This window comes from Primulina eburnea, chromosome 16, assembly GCF_022965805.1.
Source record: "Primulina eburnea isolate SZY01 chromosome 16, ASM2296580v1, whole genome shotgun sequence".
Taxonomy (NCBI): Eukaryota; Viridiplantae; Streptophyta; class Magnoliopsida; order Lamiales; family Gesneriaceae; genus Primulina; species Primulina eburnea.
This window is the reverse complement of record NC_133116.1, coordinates 3144549-3162345: the sequence shown is the minus strand read 5'-3', so window position 1 is coordinate 3162345 and position 17797 is coordinate 3144549. Positions and strand designations below refer to the sequence as shown.

Below are 17797 nucleotides of genomic sequence, written 5' to 3'. Positions count from 1 at the left end.
TAAATTATGTAAAATCATTTTTTTAAAGAGATCATTTTCCTAAAAAAATAATCGATCAAAATTAAAAAAAAACAATTGAATATATAATATATGGAAAGCAATGGATACACTTGGGTAGTTGAGAATGTCATTTTCTTGAAAAAAATAAGGGCTGACAAAAATTAAACAAAAAAGTTTATAATATATGGACAATGGATATGCCTAGGTGTCGAAATTCTAAAATGTTTCGTGGATTATTATTTTTGCAACAACTTTAGTGTCCACGTTTCACCCGACTAACCATGTTTCCCCAAGTTTGCTCCCAGATAAATTCAACGGTTAGGCCATCCACAGCCGTAGATGTATTTTCTCCAAATATTTGTGGGTCTCGTAGTCCACATCATCAATCAAATATTTCACTACTCAAAAATCTCACATTTCACAATCAAATATCTCACCAATCAAATATTTATAGGTCTCACTGTCACTTTAATTAATAGTTTATTTCATTTAAATAAAATAACTTACAATTTTATAAAAAAATATTAATAATATTTTTTAATATTAAAAAAATATTTAAATGATTATTAAAATGAGAAAGTTTAATTAAAAATATTAAAAAAATGAAAAAAAATACGAATAACCGTTTACAAATTTGTAACCGGTTATTCACTTTGCACACAAATCAAGAGGCTACACTTGTGAATATTTGGTGGTGTCAAATATTTGGATGACATGGCACCCACAATACCCACTGTGTTCAAATTAATTCAACCTTGTTTCTTGACCATATACATTATTAATACAAGTACACTGACGCACGCGTGGTGTGCTTGTATAATATTTTTTATAATTTAAATGATGATCAAAATATAATTATAAGAAATTATAATTATATTACTAATTTTTATTTTTTAAAACTATATGATAAAAAAATTAAAAATATATGATAATAGTAGTTTGTGTCTTTTCTCGCTCAATTAATTATTGCATGTTGTGTAATAGCAGTCCAAGGAGATTTCGGATTCAAGTTAATATGAACTTACTGAGGGGCGAAATTTTTATATTTAAAAATATTATTACAAAACATTTTATGTAAATAAACGATTTATCTTTTGCTTGTTTAGTTCACATATGCAAGTGAATACATCTACCCCGGCGGCCAGGGAAATTGGACAAGCTTTAATGCGTACGCACGTGAAATAATTTGAGTATGTCTGTTAGAAGATGGTCTCTCGAATCTTTATCTGTGATACGGATCATCCTTATCGATATTCATAATAAAAAGTAGTATTCTTAGTATAAAAAATAATTTTTTTTATAGATGACCCAAATAAGAGATCTGTCTCATAAAATACGACCCGTGAGACCTTTTCACATAAGTTTTTGTCAAATTTATTTTACGGTGATTTTTTTATTAACAAAAATACAAATAAAATTAAAAAAACATAATTAAATAATTGTTATAATAATTTATTATTATCTTGATAAGAGGTCATTCCTATGCGTAAATTATGGCCGCATCCGAATTTACTCAAGGGACCATCCCATGGAAAACATTGTCATTCTCCAAGATTAATCGGTAAAGTCCGAATATTTGGGTTCATCGAAAAAGAAACATATAATAGTTTCTCATAACATAAATTTAATCTTAAACTCGAGAAATCGAAAAAGTTCGGATTGAAAAAGTTGAATCTAATCGAATTTTCAATATTATTTGTGTCAATGTTTAAGAAACGATATTTTAATAACCTTGTATTGTTAGTTATTTTTATGTCCGAATTTTCTTACTGACTATTAAACTATCATTATACATATGTTATATAAATCAACATATTTTGTACACGTCAATTTTCATGATTAGTAATGAAATAATATCCCTAAATCATTTTTGAAAAACAAAATGTATCTCCTTTCGAAAATTAGTGTAGAATGATAAAAAAAAATGTGATAATAATTTGAATCGAACATTGAGACGATGCAAAAAAAATATTTAATTTATTAACAAACGATAAAATTCCAATCACTTATTACTTTCTAAAACTATCTACTTGCTTATAAAAAAAAATTGTCTGCCATTTTTTAACAAATGCATGCAATTGTGATATTTTGAATGAACTCAATTTTTTTTTTAAAAATGAAATTATATAAAATTTAAAATGTATTCTCTATTAAACATACCAACCCTTTGAAAAAAAAATTTGTACCAACTCTTGAATTTATTGTAAAAACCCAAAAATGCATTGCATGTTATAATAAAATTTAAATCTTTTTTTATAAATATTAAAATTATAATTTCTTTTTTTTTTTTTTAAAAGAAGGGGAAGTTATTGAAAAATCCCCAATCAAAAATTTTTTTTGGCTTCACTCCTTACCCACAAAATTGTGGTACTATGTCATACAAAATGTGGTACACTTCATGTGAAATGTGGTATACTTCATGTGGAAATGTGGTACTAAAAAAGTACTTAGGGACTGAACACAAAAAGAAATGACGACTGACTACTGAACCCAAATTTCCCGAAAAAAAGAAAGAAAAAGAAAGTCGTGTGGCCTGGTAGTTGAGCACGTGGAGGTAGCTAGCAGCCTTCAATGACCCAAAGTATGGTCCAGAGTCGTGGCGACACCACACGACCAGTGAGTGATATATGTATAAGAACAAAAAGGATAGAACCACAGTTGGCAATTATAAGGAAAATCGTTCTGTTTTCTAGTATTTGGCGGATTACATCTTGACTGAGCGAACCCATAGAGGAAAACTTGGAAGAGGAGTGGGAGAAACAGAAAAAATAAATGGCGATAGGGGTGAAGGCTGTGCACGTTTCTTATGTGGCGCATGTTCTGGGTGTAGTTGGTGCTATATTGGTGTTAGTCTGGTGCATAAGCTTTAGGGGTGGTTTGGCTTGGGAAGCTACGAACAAGAATCTCATATTCAATGTAAGATTTCCTTTTTTTTTTCCAGTTCATGTATTTTTCTCCCTTTTCTTTGGAAGCTTTTGGGGTTTGTTTCGTGTTATTTGATGTGATAAATTTGTGGGTGGCGAGTGGAATTGGATTCCATGGTCCAGTCGAAGCTTCTCTTAGGCTCTTGATTCTTTGTTTGTTTTTGGGTTTTCTGAACTTCTTTTTAAGTTTTTGCGCTGTGATTACTGGGATATGGGCTGCAAGAAGCTAGATTTTGACAGTTGTCTGATGTCATAGAAGTTTTTGTTCTTGATTCAATTGTTGTCTTCCAGGGAAATGAGCTGAAGTAGTAATCTATTTATTAAGCGGAAGATAATTCGCAAGTTGATTTTTTGTTTGAAAGATGAAAAAATGACATATTTTTAGGGAGTCCAGTAATTTGTGAGATGCTGTTGACCCGTGTAACTGATTTTGGCATAAAAAATAAGGTTTCACCGGAGGACTTTCAGCTCAATTCATTAATATATATTCAAATGATATCCATTATTGGGATGCCCAACCACATCGGACCTGTACGTACAGGTCCATGGTGAGCTGTGTTGTTCTTAGTACAATTGTATGACCTCTGGATCAATCATTGTGAAATATCACTAAAAAAATTTGTCTCTCTGGGTTGCATTTGGATTGATGGATGTGATTTGGGTGACTTTCATTTGAAATCCACCACATTTATCCTTGAATAAAAAATAACTTGAAGTAAAGTGGATTTGAAATTCACTTGTATTTTGTTCATCCAAACAAGTCGAGGAATTTGAAATCAATGGACTTGAAATCCTTTATGTCAATTCCTTCGATCCAACTGCCTAAGGGGTAAAATGGTGATTTGGGAATCGTGAACAGAACTCTTGATGCAACATAGAATGATAGTGGAGTCAGGGTTCTTATTTAGGAGGGATTGAAACTAATTTGACAAAATTTTAGATGGGGAGAAACTCTAATTACATGATAAAAGTATTCTGGTGTTACGGAAAATTTGAAAAAAAAAGTAGGGGGACTGCTCCTACTGGCCCTGTTTTTCATCTGCCGCTAGAACATACTTCTTCCATTTAGTATGTGTAACAGTACAAGTTCAAGTGAAGGTTGTGAAACTGTTGTCACTCTTTTATGCTTGAATCTCTTCCAATCTAAACCATGATATATAATACTGGCAGTGCTTTTTGTCCGATATTAATTACATTAAGAGAAGTTAGGTAGCACTTAAGATTTCCGCTGCTTCTAGAGATGATGAACATGTGGCCCCCGTTGCCCGTGTACTATTAGGTTGGATAGTGAAAAAGTGATTGGGAGTTTGTAGTTATTCTGAAACATTTTGCAACTTTGGGACCAAACTTGGCTGTCAGGTTCTTCATTTTTGCTCTGGTCGCTATTTATATGCTATTCACGGTTTTATATATCGATTGTATTTGGTTATTCTTGGATCATGTAAATCTCAATAGCAGTACTTATATAGTCCATCTTTAATCAAAAGCACCAGAGTATATCATTTAATTCAATTTTCTGCACAAAGCAAAATGGCCTGAATCCCCAGTATCATTCTTAAGCACTAATTGATAAGATGCACGAGTTATATTTGCGTAATCTATCAAATTCTATATTTGTTTTTTAAGTTATTATGTCAAAAAAATTATTTGAATAATTTTATGAAAAGAAAATATTAATGTGTAAAATGGAGTAAAAATGTAGTTCCCCCATTAAACTTGAAAAATCTACATTTTCTTTCAACTGATGAATTTGGTACTTTAATGATAATTGAAATTTTCCGTTTGCGCTCACTTACTTTTTTTGAGCTTGCAATTGTTTTTGCAAGTCTATATTTGAAGCCTTGAATTTATCTTTTATTAAGAGTTTTCCTTTATTAAATATCAAATAAGTACGTGACATCCTACAGTTTATTTCAACCTACCTGAGGGTATAAATCCAATGGCCACCATTGTTTCAAAAAAAAAAATTTCACCTGCTGAACCCCATATGTTCGGAGACACTGAGGATAAGAACCCAACTTTAGGATCTCATTAAAGCATTTGATTTCTAAAATTACCCTTTACAATTATTGAACTACATATTTGAATACCCGAATGAAGGAGTAAATGATGTTCTCTCTTAACATATATGTAGAGATATTCATGGTTTTTAACCTTCTCCATGAGATTTTAAAATGTATCGACAAGGCTTAGTGTTGCAGCGTATATATAATTGGTTGAATCAGAGTAAACATATTAAATTTTAGTTACATTGTAAGCGGCGGGGTTAGTCGAGTAATAAAGATGAATCATGAATTTCAAAAGATAAACTCTTGCAATTTAGGATCAGTTAAGAACTTGTAGAGTTGTAAGAATATAATGGTTATCAGCTGATTAAGGGACTGCAATGCTTCAATTTAGGTTGATATTTGTGGCAGGAAAAGAAAATCTTAAACAAGAACAGTCTCGATTTAAGATTTTTTAAAATAACTTGACTATTAAGATGGTTGTGGTGAGTCTCACATCTTATTTTCTTCTTTTGGCTCCAGCTTCATCCTGTATTGATGCTCATTGGGTTGATCATAATCGGTGGCCAAGGTAGTAAAAGCTCATATTGAACTTAAACTTTATAGAATTTCTTAAATTTCTCCATTCTTTTTAATTACAGCCATTATGAGTTACAAATGTCTGCCTCTGAAGAAGCCAGAAAAGAAACTAATACATCTAGTTCTTCATGCTGTTGCTCTTGTACTCGGTATCATTGGAATATACACCGCATTCAAGTTCCACAATGAAAGCAACATTGCAAATTTATATAGTTTACACTCTTGGCTAGGAATTGGTGTCATCTCTCTCTATGGAATCCAGGTTACATTCAGATGCTCAAATTAACTCTCAGTTTGTATCTTATATTCTTTTTTTTGGCGTCCTTTATGTTTCTGTTAAAAATCATGGCTTGAGTGGCATAAATATGTGCGCTAGGTTCTTGTTGCATGTGTTTCACCACTGGCTTGTCGATGTGATTTTTTAACTTTATGATTTAAAGGCGATATTAAGTTGAGATTGAGTTCAGACAAAAACGATTAAGCTTGAGGTTTTCTTGTTAAGGGGTTGGGTTGGTTATATCATCGAGGCTTGTAGGAGCAAGTGTAGTTAACAACGCAACTCGAATCCTTTGATCATATAGTACAAGCATTATGTTTTGATTGATATGTTCTGTACATTAAAATTTCTGGAATTCCTCGAACTTTGTTGTACTTAGCCCTTAAGTTAAAATATGCTCAACTTGATTCCCATTATAAATTTTCTCCATGGTTTTTTCTATAAACCTTTTCTCGAGTCAAGTGTTCCTTGCGTGTACCTCAATATTTGTCGTAAGTGAGGTTTGTTTTTGTTCTTCTTATGGCGAGGACCCAGTGAAATTGGTTCGTTTAAGTTTCCTAAGCAAGTACGCCTAGTTTTAGGTTTTAGCACCTTCCTTATTTTTGGATGCAACTCAGATTCCTCCTTCATGACTTGTATCCTTGAAAGCCCTTTTTTTTATGTGTTGGTGTTCTATATGACCGACATAAAACTCGACTTGTTAGATATTAAGGAGGTTTAGTGAGCACTTAACCAAATTTCAAATTGTTGATAGCAAACAATTCTCCTCCAAATAATTTCGAATGACATCGGATCTGATAAAATTTGTAGACCATCTAAAAGCTACGGCTGCCTAGCAGTAAGGATGTAACTGAATTTTTATTTTGAAAATATGATATTTCGATATCATGCTGCATAGATTGCTATATAGGAAATGATATTGCTATTAAAAGCCTTGCATCACTATTCCCTCCATGGCTAGCTTCTCGATACTCATCCAAATGACAAGTGTGAAATTTGCCAAAATTTTATTTCTATCCCCGTAAGTTGGCCATATCTACCCAAACATGAAACGCACGATTTCTACTCTTATTTGATATATAGACATTTTTTTTAAAAAAATTCTCCATTGTTAAGGACCTCATCATCTCATGTATTTCTGATAATTTACAGTGGTTATATGGCTTCGTGATTTTCTTTTACCCCGGAGGAACACCACTTATTAGAAAAGAGTCACTTCCATGGCACGTACTTTTTGGCATGTTTGTTTATATATTGGCTGTAGCCACTGCTGCCTTGGGTTACCTTGAAAAGCTTACCTTCCTGGAGAGCTCTGGTATTGCAAAATATGGTTCGGAGGCATTCCTCGTCAACTTCACCGCTATCGTCACCATCTTATATGGGTCGTTTGTCATCTTCACGATCCTGTCTCAGGCTCCTCCAGAAGTTCATGAATATGGTCATGGTTACACGGCCATAGAAACATGAATGATTATTCTTGCTTGCTCTCTTTTGGATTTGAATAATGCAGGGGGGCTCCTAGTAAAGTTGGTCAGTGGGTGACGGGTGTGTGCATGAACGTGAACTACAAACGTTCGCCAATTACAGAATGAAATATTTATGCTTTGAAACAATCACACAATCCCATAAATTAAGCAAGTAGTATGCACTGCTATTATTCGCCAATTACAGAATCAAAATTCATAGCGAATTATTGAATAGGTTATTATTTATCCACGCATAATTTCTGAAAATTGATAATTTATTCTTGCTGCTCCCTTTATTAGCATGGTCTACAATTTGCGTCTTTATATCTCTATCAATTCTTTTTCTTGGATTTAATTATTTATACGTATATATGTGCACAAACATTTAGATATTATTATGGCCATTGCATCAGAAGAATGATTCTGACGTAATCAAATTTTAAATAAACCTCAGTCATATATTTAGTTTACTTGTACTTGGTGTTTGTAGTGTAATTGTTCTTTAATTTTCTTGGTGGTTGTATTTTCCGGAATTTGAAATATATATTTGAGTTGAGGAAGTTTGTTACCATATAATTTCGAACTAAGATTTCTAAATATAAGACTCTGATATTAGATGAACTATAAATTTATCGATAATATTTTTTCAAAATATCAACTCTATGTTTATTTTATTAGTGTTTCATTCGTGTGATGTACAGAATATTAAAATTAGTAACTATAAGTGTTTAAATAAATAATTAAAATTATTAATATAATAAATATGTTTAATTATTATATAATTTTTTTTAGATCATTTGAGATCGTATCCAAATAATTATAACAATCTTGTTGTGAAATTGAATTATTTATTATTGTATTTGATATATTGATAGAGTGAAACTGTTAATAAAAATAAGGCAAAAACTTATGTGAGACGGTCTCACGGGTCAAATTTTGTGAGACGGATCTTTATTTGAGTAATCCATGACAAAGTATTGTTTTTTATGCTAAGAGTATTACTTTTAATGGTGAATATGGGTAGGGTAGACCCGTCTCACAGATTGAGATTCGTGAGACGGTCTCACATAAGACCTACTCTAAAAATAATTGAAAAAATTAAAAATCATAAATTTTAATAAATAAATAAATATTTTATTAGATAAAAATTTGATTAAAAAATATAATTATTTTGAATTTTTTTAAAATATCGTAACACATTATTATAAAGTTATTATTTTTTTCTTCAAAAAAATATTGTAGCTAATTTTAAGATAGCTTATTTATTTTCGAATATTTATTTTAATTTTTATTTATAATATTTATTTAGTTAATTTAATGAGTTACAAGAAGAATTGTAAATACTTGTATAGTTATGATTATTGTATTTGTAGTTGTAAATTTAAGTTTCTCGAATAAATTTGTCTTTAGTAAAATAATAAATATTTGTACTATTATCTTTTAATATAAATTATTGCTTTAATTACATATATAAATACATTAACATATTTTTGTTTATTACTTTTTCAAAATCAATACATTTAAATAAATATATGAGAAATAAGGTTGAATATTATTATTTTTTAAAAAATAAATAAATTAATGATATTGAAAATAGAATATTATTAAATATAATACTGATCTACGTTTATTTCCTTTTTACCATGATTTTTTTGACGGAACTTACTATATATAAGAGCAACTCTACTTTCATATTAATATAAATGTGAGGCTATTTAGGTATACATATTATGACAGAAAATCTACGTATAATAAAATATATGTAGGTCTATTGTGAGACGGTATCGCAAATTTTTATTTGTGAGAAAATTTACCGATATTCACAATAAAATGTAATATTCTTAGTATAAAAAGTAATTTTATTGATGTCTCAAATAAGATATTTGTCTCACAAAATACGACATGTGACCGTCTCACACAAATTTTTGCCACAAACTATAATCATATCTCCAAGTCACAACATTATTTTCAAACCAAAGCATTCGAGATAATTATCAATTTATTTAGAAATTTTTTTAAAATTTTCTCAATGAAAAATCATATATAAATGTAATTTCAAAATATTATTCATAAAACCTTATGAATTATTAGAGTATGATATATATCATTACTTCCATAGTTAGCCAACTACACGCAAATCTGTGGGCAGCAGCCAACTCACTCACAATAGGCCAAAAATTCTGTCTCGATCATACAGCTCCCTTCTGGGTTCAATTCCAAGCGACACTTACCTTCCTCTAACCAACAGTTACGATCTATTTAATGTTCCATTGTTCGTATCGTTCTTTCTCTTGTTGAATTCTCTGTGTTTTCCTACTAAAATAAAATTGAGCCAATATATCCCATTTTCTGAAGTAATGGGTGTGGAAGAAACCAAGAATGTTGAACCCGATACCTGTTCCGACCCTCCTCCTCCGCCGCCGCCGGTGGTGGAGCACGTGGAGGATCTGAAAGATGTGGTGGAAGAGAAATCTGAGATTCCACTTGCTGAAGAGAAGAAACCTGATGAGTCCAAGGCTCTTGCTGTTGTTGAAAGTAAATAAAGAAACCCACCCTTTCTTCTCTGCGTGTCTAGGTGTTGTAATATGCGTATGTATGTGTTGATATTTGAGATGTTTTATTGGCTTTGAATGGAAAGGAAAAAAGTGTTCTTTGTTGCTTTGAAAAAATCGTTTCTCGAGTTTGAATTTGGAATTTGTACATGTTCTTTATGTTCAAATTTTTTGTTTTGAAAAAATAAAAAATAGCATCCCTTTTGAATTTTTTTCATGTTCTGTAAAATTATTTGGTAAATCTCAAATCTTGACCTATCTTGCTTAGGGACACGGTGATTAGCCATTGCTTAAGCCAAACTTTTCGTAACCACGATTTTCTTTTTGTTCTATGCTAAAGAACCAGAATCTACTGAGAGGAAAGAAGCCGAGGGATCCATCAGCAGAGGTAATCAAGACTATTTAGCATACTACTTCTTCTGTTTACAGTGAATGAGTCGAGAGAGTTATAAAATTTTCCATCATATCTCACTACTTCAGATGCTGTACTTGAACGGGTAGCAACTGAAAAGAGGCTGTCTTTAGTCAAAGCATGGGAGGAAAGTGAAAAGTCGAAAGCTGAAAACAAGTAAGTTGCGTCGAGAAAAAGTTGTCTTCTTTTTTTATTAGAATTCGTCGATACTTGTCCGAGTTTTCCTACGAAAGTGTGGAGGAAGGAGCATTTATCAATTTTTGGCTCTTTTCTACTGAATTATTGACAGAGCTCAGAAGAAGGTATCCGCTATCGCGGCGTGGGAGAACTGCAAGAAAGCTAGTCTAGAGGCTGAGCTTAAGAAGATCGAGGTAACAAGCTATGCATCTTAGTGTATATTTTCTTTTTTTTTTATGCTACCCCCAACCCCCTTCCTTTTTTGGTTTCAAGCAGGTAAAGGAAGTTGTTTTGCAAGTTCTAGAAATCAATCAATCGCGTATTGTTACGTTCTGTTGCTAAAAATATGTACGTACCAAGGATTTCAAAATGCATGTTAGTATTACCAAAATTTTAAAATATATATACTTTTTTTCATTTAATATATATTCCTCATATGCTTGATATACTTGTGCATGCCCCAGTTGATAAAAACTTCTGGTGAGCATGCCTTTAATGTGGATTTTACTTGAAATGATATGCACTGCTATTGTCATGCATATTTGCCTATAGGCTTGCTGCTAAATAATTTGTAAAGCACAAGATTGTATTTTTGTGAGAAGTTTCTCTTTGTATTTGAATTCAATAAAGTGCTTGCTTTGCGTTGCACTTAGGCTCCAGGGTACTCAAGCACTTTAGTTTGCTTTCGCCCCTTTAATAGCTAGTATTAAATAAAACGCATTGATGTGTATGTGAAGAACATAATAGAAAGATTGCTAAAATAATTATTTACTCATTTGTATTTTAATAATTTTTAAAAGGAGAAGCTTTTAAATATAAATCTGTCAGAAAAAATACTTCCAACTAAATTAAAGTTAATCATGGTTTTTATTCTTAAATTTTTCATATTGTTTATTTTCGAAATCATTCATATGTATTCTTTTAGTTTTAATCTACATTGGGAGTCTCAAATTTAGTTTGTATGGATTTTTTCGCCTTACTAAATTGAAATAAATGTGCCTGGCACGTTTGATATCCAAAGTTATGATTCACATCCTTTTTTTCCAAGTTGATGTTGGGTTAATTCCAGGAGTACGTATTTAGAGGTTCAAAGGAAAGTTCAGGAGATGATTTACAAAACCACCTTCAAATTTCCTTTTTGTTAAGTGAAGCTCGGGTTTAGTTTCGGAATTATACATGTGGAGTTCCAAATAGAATGTTAAGGGTGTGATCAACTGAGTTGAGCTCAAGTAGCACCCTACTCTTGAGCTCGTCTCAACAAAAAAATAGTACTTGAACCTGAGCTTACTCGAGTGACGCCTTCTGATTTCGAGCTCAATTTGCGTAATTTTTGAGTTATTTGAGCTTTAGATCAAGCCTTAAATCTCTTTTTACAAGAAAGTCTTAATTTTTTTTAAAATTGAATGCTGCAGTATGTAAATTTTGATGAAGATAAGATAAAATATTCATCTAATCAATATATTTAAAACATAAAAAAAATAAAATTGTTGAGCTTGATTCCTCATAGAATGCTTGAATTTAAGCTTGAGCATGGATTGAGATAGTACTCCAGCTACTCGAGTCTTGGTTGCATCCCTAAGTAAGAGTATAAAGTCTGTCAATTTCATACAGAGATTAGAGACACCTGACTAATGTTTGAAACCATTAGTCTTTTGTTATCAAATTGTTTTTGCTTTTCAATTTGGATTGGTGCTCAACTTTGGCCTTCACATGTGTGCGTGCATATAATATAACGTGAGATTTTTGTGTACGAGACAGACCCATTTACCTGGCAGGCATGTGCTGGTCACCCTCATCGAAGACGAAAAATTTAAAAATAAAATAAAATAAAATTGTATCACGCCGTAGTTTTCCATCTTTGTTTCAGCACACGAAAATGTTTCAAAAAAAAAAAAAAAAACAAACAAAAACAAAATGATATATTCATTGGCATTCAAGTATTATGCAGATTTTGGTTGTGACTCAATATATGTATGGTTTATAGGAACAACTGGAGAATAAGAAGGCAAAATACATAGAGAAAATGAAGAACAAGGTTGCACTAGTCCATAAGACAGCAGAAGAAAAACGTGCGACTGCTGAAGCCAAACGCGGGGAAGATCTTCTCAAGGCAGAAGAGACGGCTGCAAAATACCGTGCTACTGGAACTGGACCAAAGAAGTTACTTGGATGTTTCTAAAGGTGAAATTATCTTGTCCAAATGTCAAACTGCAGATTTATGTGTACATGTTGTATTTGAATATCTGTTTATTGTTCACATGTATTGATTGTGTGGTAATTTGATGTAGAATTCATCGATTGTGGCCAATAACTTCATTATTATGTGTGCATAGTGATGTATTATTTGATACAGGTTAATTAAGAGAAGTGATTACTTTTTTCGTTTGAAAGAGCAAGTTTGTATGATGTATAGTATTTTATTTCTTGAATTTTGGATGCCGATAGGAAAATCTATCATGTGCTTTGATTTGGGAGGTTATGCATAATCGCTGGCCTTTGTTTTGATGTCTGTTCTAGCTGGCCAACATGGTAGCATTTGAATATGGTATGAAGCTCAAAGTTTTTGCCTGGCCATCAGTTGCCGTAATAAGTGCTTTATCCTACACTTGATATTTACGCTACGATAAATAATAAATTCCCAAGTGGAATGTTTGGAATGTAACTTCTTGACTTATTGGCAACAATGGTTGTTAATCCTGGTAAATCACTGATTTTTTTTTCTTTCCCTGAAAAAGTCAATAATTTCAGTTCGATTTTGATTGTTTTGTTCAAAACCTAACAGACCGATGACCGAATTGGGGGAGATGATTTCTTTTATCTTGTTTCGTTTAGTGTTGGTTAAATTATTTTGAATGTTTTTTTTATATTATTCTTGTTCGGGTTTAGTCATAAGCTGGAATGCTCATCCCTTAATGGCATTATCAACTATAGTCTACAAGTTTTACCTTACGGAAACATTAAACAAACATGAACTAACCTATAATTAACATGCTACGCAGAATAGATTACTACAGTAAATTAAAATTCAGATCATGATGGAAAAAGTTTCTTTTCAAATTAGTACTTCTGGTTTAGATTCAGCTAGAAAGGTTCACCAAACGGCGAACGGTGCTATACCAACTGGACATTCTGGTGAAAATTATCACATTGATGGCACCAAGGGAATTTACTGCATCTGATCTTGGATAGAAGCAGAGACATTATTAAAGGATTCTTGAAGGAATCCCATATCATCGCCACCAGCTGGAAAATCTAGTAATAAATGAAACATTACATCTGCTGATTCATGGATCTCGTATGGTTTTGGCAAATCAGAACAGGCTGCAAAAACATCTGCTTCATTTCTGCAGCTCAAAGGTTCCACATTTTGGTTGGCCATGGATTTGGAGAGTTGGTTTGTGGCTATGGAGCTCGATTCAACTTTAGTTAAGGACGATGTTTGAGAAGCTGGGCTGTGAGATGAGGTGTCGCCAATCCATTCACTTGTACACTCCTTGATTTTTCGAAATGAATCACCGACCCTAGAGTTCCACAGACGAAGGAAGAAGTCCCCTTCAGATTGATTTTCTAATGATGTAAGCTGTGCTTCACTTGATGGATAAGATTTGACCTCGAATTGAATGCTCTCCGATTGAACCATTTGGCAAGACAGTGGAGATTCAAGATTTGTGTTGACTGACTTAGAAGAGCTGGCTGGCTGGTTGGAGTTTATGATGATAAAGCGCTTCCTCAAATGTGAGTTCCAGAAGTTCTTGATGTCATTGTCTGTTCTTCCTGGTAAATGCGAGGCTATCGCTGCCCATCTGAAAGAAATCAGGATATTGATTCACCTACACCCTTGATGTGGAACGTAGCTTAAATAGTGGTAGATACCCCGTAGTTGCTTCTTGTTCCTCGAAGAAATATGAGGAAATAACAAACAAAATCCAGGTTGAACTTTGGAGTTCAACATAGTCATCATTGTCAAATATGATCACTATATCCAACACCGTAGTTTTTAATTAATTCAATTCTTTGTAAAATAGCATAACAATTTTAAGCACCATTATTTTAATTGGTGCACCGCGTATGCAGTCATATAGTATATGTCAATTTTATCAAATGAGGTGCATCCAGCAGGTGACTTTTGGTTCTAATAGCAATTATATGCAATTACATCAGATTACAGATAGCCCGAGCATATCATGCAAAGGTAAATAAATAGGCATGGAGATTGAATTAAGGGGGGTGAAAGAGGCAATTCCTTACTTGTTACCCAGTGTTCCATGTAGGTCAATGATACTTTTCTCTTCCTCTGCACTAAAGGGACCGCGTTTAATGTTGGGTCGAAGATAGTTTATCCAACGAAGCCGACAGCTCTTCCCACACCGAAGGAGACCTGTAGCATTCACACACGCAAAAAACCGTTCTTAGCATCTTTCTTTTTCGTCATGCTTCTCTGATTCTAGCATTAGTTTCTTGGTTATGAATATCAATTCAGATTCTTGAAGATTATCAACTGATAGAAGTGTGACCGACGGAAATGATAAAGCAGAGAACTGCTGACTTCTAGTGCTTCAGCCCTTCTAAATCGTCGTCCTATCCATGGAAAATCTGCAAGGTATGTAAAAGCTAAATGTCTCTTAATTTGAAAATTTGTTACTATAAGTCACATTTTATTCGTAACAGAACGCTTCTCCTTGATCAAACCCCACCCCACCCAACCAAATACGAAATCTTGGTTCTGCCTCCAGTTCCTCCATAACAATTCAGAGGATGGTCTTAGGACAACTTGTTTATCAGCGAGATTATCGGTGCACGGGACTGATTTTTAACGGGGTCCAAGTCAAGCAGACGAGGTAAGCCAAGTGGAAGGAGTCATCCTAGTTGCCTTGTGATCGGCAATGATCACAATACATAACTCATTTCGTCTATTTTGGGATTTCAGAAAGACGAGTCTCACATCCGGAAATGTGTTTCTGGCCTCTCTATGAAGAAAGAATAATCAATAGACCTCTTAGTTCTTATTTCTTGAGAACAATCACTCGTGAGCATGGCACGAGTTACAGGTAAACAACCATCAAATGGTTAAAAATGCAGGTACTAGAGGAATTCCTTCTATTCATTACTAGGCTAGTGCAGAATAATTTCGAAAAATATTCACTTCTTCCAAAACAATGATACTATATTAAAATATGGTTTATAGTATCAACTTTTATGGAACAACTGTTTTGGGGTTGGGACCATCTTATGTGTGTTAAGTTGCATCCTAGTAGAGTTGAGTTTTCTAGCACTATGCACAAACCCGTGATTCGACTACTCGAGCTTGATCGAGCAGTCAATCGTTATACTCAATTGGTATCCGGTTTCTCAAGCGCGGGACTGCTTGGAAGTTCTTGAGAAGCTAAGACTCACGTGCAATCATATACTCCCAACGCCAAACAAAAACACACTAGAAAAACCTTCTAAAACTAGGACAAACGAGATCCTTGTATGGGTAAGTTATCTACCACTTTTCAACTCAACTCCCCATTTCTTCTATCGTATGCCCAGTTTTGACAAACAACATTAATTGTATTTAATGGACTTAAAATCAATATTCTTCCTATCATAACAAAAGAAAAAAGTTCAAATTTCCGGAAACATAAGTAACATGTTAATGTTATTTTCAAATTATCTTCTAAAGAACACTTTTTCACCTCAATCCTTTAAATTCAGTCTTTCAATTCAACTTTTTTCTCAATCCAAAAAATAATCATGTGATCGTATTACAACTACACCAATAAATTATATATTTTTAATTACTTCCAACAAATATATATTGTATTTTTTTTAAATCTTTGCTTCTGATGTTACAATTTCAAGGAATATTCTCACAGTAATGGAAACATAACCAAATTTAAGCATCTTTTCGCTTAGGACCAAGAGTCCCACAGCTCGCATTCTTAACTAGAACAATGATAGAATCCAACGGGCTCAAAATGCCAAGAAATAAATATTGTAGCAGAGATTGATTTAGAACTTAACCACATAAAACAGCAAATGAATGCGCATGTATGCAAAGAAATAAAAATGGTGCTGATAAATTTATTTTTTTTAAAAAAAAAACCTGCAATTTTAGGGAGATTCCTCCAAGCTCCATGCCCATTCCGAGTGATGAAATCGACAAGAATCTTGTCTTCTTCAGGAGTCCAAGCCCCTTTTCTTATCCCTTCTTTCTCACAGCATGTCATTCTCCCTTTCTTCTTCTTCCTTTTCTCCCCTTCCTTACTTGTTTCTCTCTTTTTCACCATTTTTACCAAAACCAACAAAGCATCTGCCCCAAAAGTAAAATGCAGTTTAAACAAGCTAAATGATATTCAAGAAAAGAGAGTACTTTTGGAACTAAATAAGAGGAGAAAGACACAATAAGGTGGAAAGGTGAACAGAAAAGGTTCGGGTTTCTTGGGAGGGCTGTGACACCAAGGACTACGTGAGGATTCTACTACTCCGGTTAATATCCATTTTCTTTTCAACAAAAAATTATTACAAATTACTTAGAGTAAAATAATAATAAAAATAATCACAAACTCTCTCTTTTTTAAAATATTAATAATTTCAAATTCTTTCACTTAAAAATAAATAAATAATAACAACTTTTAACTTGATTTATTTAAAATTGGAAAATTATATTTTTTAAACAACTAATTTTTTTTTTTTAACTTGAGACGACTCTTTAGTCTTTATGTATGCAAGCGTCTGGCATGCTCGAACAATGATAAAAAAATGTATAACCAAAATATCGAATAACGATATTTACAACAATTAAATCGTGAGATTTTGTTATTATATCATGATATTTTGTATTTAATTTATCATGAGATATTGATAAATGAAATTTTTGTATTGAATTTTTTCGTATTGTAAGAATTGTTGTACAAATTTAATTATACATGTAGCATTACTCAAATCATATTTCAAATTCAAATATTTTAATTACTAAAAAAATTCTGACACTTTAACAAGCTTAGCCTTTTTAAGTCTTATATATATTTTAGAGATAATATAGAATATATTATTTATTATTGGGAAACAGCGGTGTATTATTTTTATATTTAAAGAAAAACTTATAAAAAACACAACATAATTTGACTTGTAGAAAAGTTTTTTAAAAAACTTGTGTGTGTAACGCTAAGTGACGTGCATATATATACATGGCTATGTTGCACATATCTGATGCTCATCTATGTAAGCATTGATGAGGTAACATATATATAGTGGATATATTTAAATCACATTCAATAAGAATGTGACATTTCATTGATGTTTATACAGAAGAGCAATCAACGTGCATGTAGCGTAACAAAATAATATATACACATATATATATATATATATATGAGTTAGTGTTGAACTGGTTCATAAGGAATGAGCTTGGAAAGAATA

At 32.4% G+C, this 17797-nt stretch overlaps 3 protein-coding genes across 5 annotated transcripts; 2 read left to right on the top strand and 1 right to left on the bottom strand.

Moving 5' to 3' along the window:
- Window positions 1–2623: 2623 nt before the first annotated feature.
- On the top strand, window positions 2624–7519 carry LOC140816417 (transmembrane ascorbate ferrireductase 1-like). Its single transcript, XM_073175671.1, has 4 exons — window positions 2624–2916; window positions 5453–5501; window positions 5572–5771; window positions 6939–7519. The coding sequence occupies exons 1-4, from the start codon at window positions 2773–2775 to the stop codon at window positions 7251–7253; spliced, it is 708 nt and encodes a 235-aa protein (XP_073031772.1). The 5' UTR covers window positions 2624–2772; the 3' UTR covers window positions 7254–7519.
- Window positions 7520–9373: 1854 nt separating this feature from the next.
- LOC140816451 (remorin-like) lies at window positions 9374–12783 on the top strand. Of its 3 annotated transcripts, none has more exons than XM_073175725.1 (6): window positions 9374–9499; window positions 9608–9787; window positions 10145–10192; window positions 10285–10372; window positions 10506–10587; window positions 12378–12783. In XM_073175725.1, exons 2-6 carry the CDS (start codon window positions 9610–9612, stop codon window positions 12570–12572), a joined length of 591 nt encoding a protein of 196 aa, XP_073031826.1. In that variant the 5' UTR covers window positions 9374–9499; window positions 9608–9609; the 3' UTR covers window positions 12573–12783. The 3 variants fall into 3 exon arrangements, with proteins under 3 accessions (XP_073031826.1, XP_073031824.1, XP_073031825.1); XM_073175723.1 differs by having other exon boundaries at window positions 9390–9524; XM_073175724.1 differs by having other exon boundaries at window positions 9393–9787.
- Window positions 12470–16856, bottom strand: LOC140816450 (transcription factor MYB17-like). The gene is made up of 3 exons (XM_073175722.1): window positions 16482–16856; window positions 14642–14771; window positions 12470–14196 (listed from the first exon to the last, which is right to left on the bottom strand). The coding sequence occupies exons 1-3, from the start codon at window positions 16663–16665 to the stop codon at window positions 13560–13562; spliced, it is 951 nt and encodes a 316-aa protein (XP_073031823.1). The 5' UTR covers window positions 16666–16856; the 3' UTR covers window positions 12470–13559.
- Between the last annotated feature and the right edge of the window lie 941 nt (window positions 16857–17797).

Excerpts from the sequence above, each read along its gene's own strand:
- LOC140816417 (XM_073175671.1), top strand. The coding sequence starts at position 2,773 with ATGGCGATAGGGGTGAAGGCTGTGCACGTTTCTTATGTGGCGCATGTT. Across the intron at positions 2,917-5,452 it reads ACAAGAATCTCATATTCAAT|CTTCATCCTGTATTGATGCT; the intron begins GTAAGATTTCCT and ends TTTTGGCTCCAG. Across the intron at positions 5,772-6,938 it reads TCTCTCTCTATGGAATCCAG|TGGTTATATGGCTTCGTGAT; the intron begins GTTACATTCAGA and ends GATAATTTACAG.
- LOC140816451 (XM_073175723.1), top strand. Across the intron at positions 9,788-10,144 it reads GGCTCTTGCTGTTGTTGAAA|AACCAGAATCTACTGAGAGG; the intron begins GTAAATAAAGAA and ends TCTATGCTAAAG. Across the intron at positions 10,373-10,505 it reads AAGTCGAAAGCTGAAAACAA|AGCTCAGAAGAAGGTATCCG; the intron begins GTAAGTTGCGTC and ends AATTATTGACAG.
- LOC140816450 (XM_073175722.1), bottom strand. The coding sequence starts at position 16,665 with ATGGTGAAAAAGAGAGAAACAAGTAAGGAAGGGGAGAAAAGGAAGAAG. Across the intron at positions 14,772-16,481 it reads GAATCTCCCTAAAATTGCAG|GTCTCCTTCGGTGTGGGAAG; the intron begins GTTTTTTTTTTA and ends TGAATGCTACAG. Across the intron at positions 14,197-14,641 it reads CATGGAACACTGGGTAACAA|ATGGGCAGCGATAGCCTCGC; the intron begins GTAAGGAATTGC and ends GATTTCTTTCAG.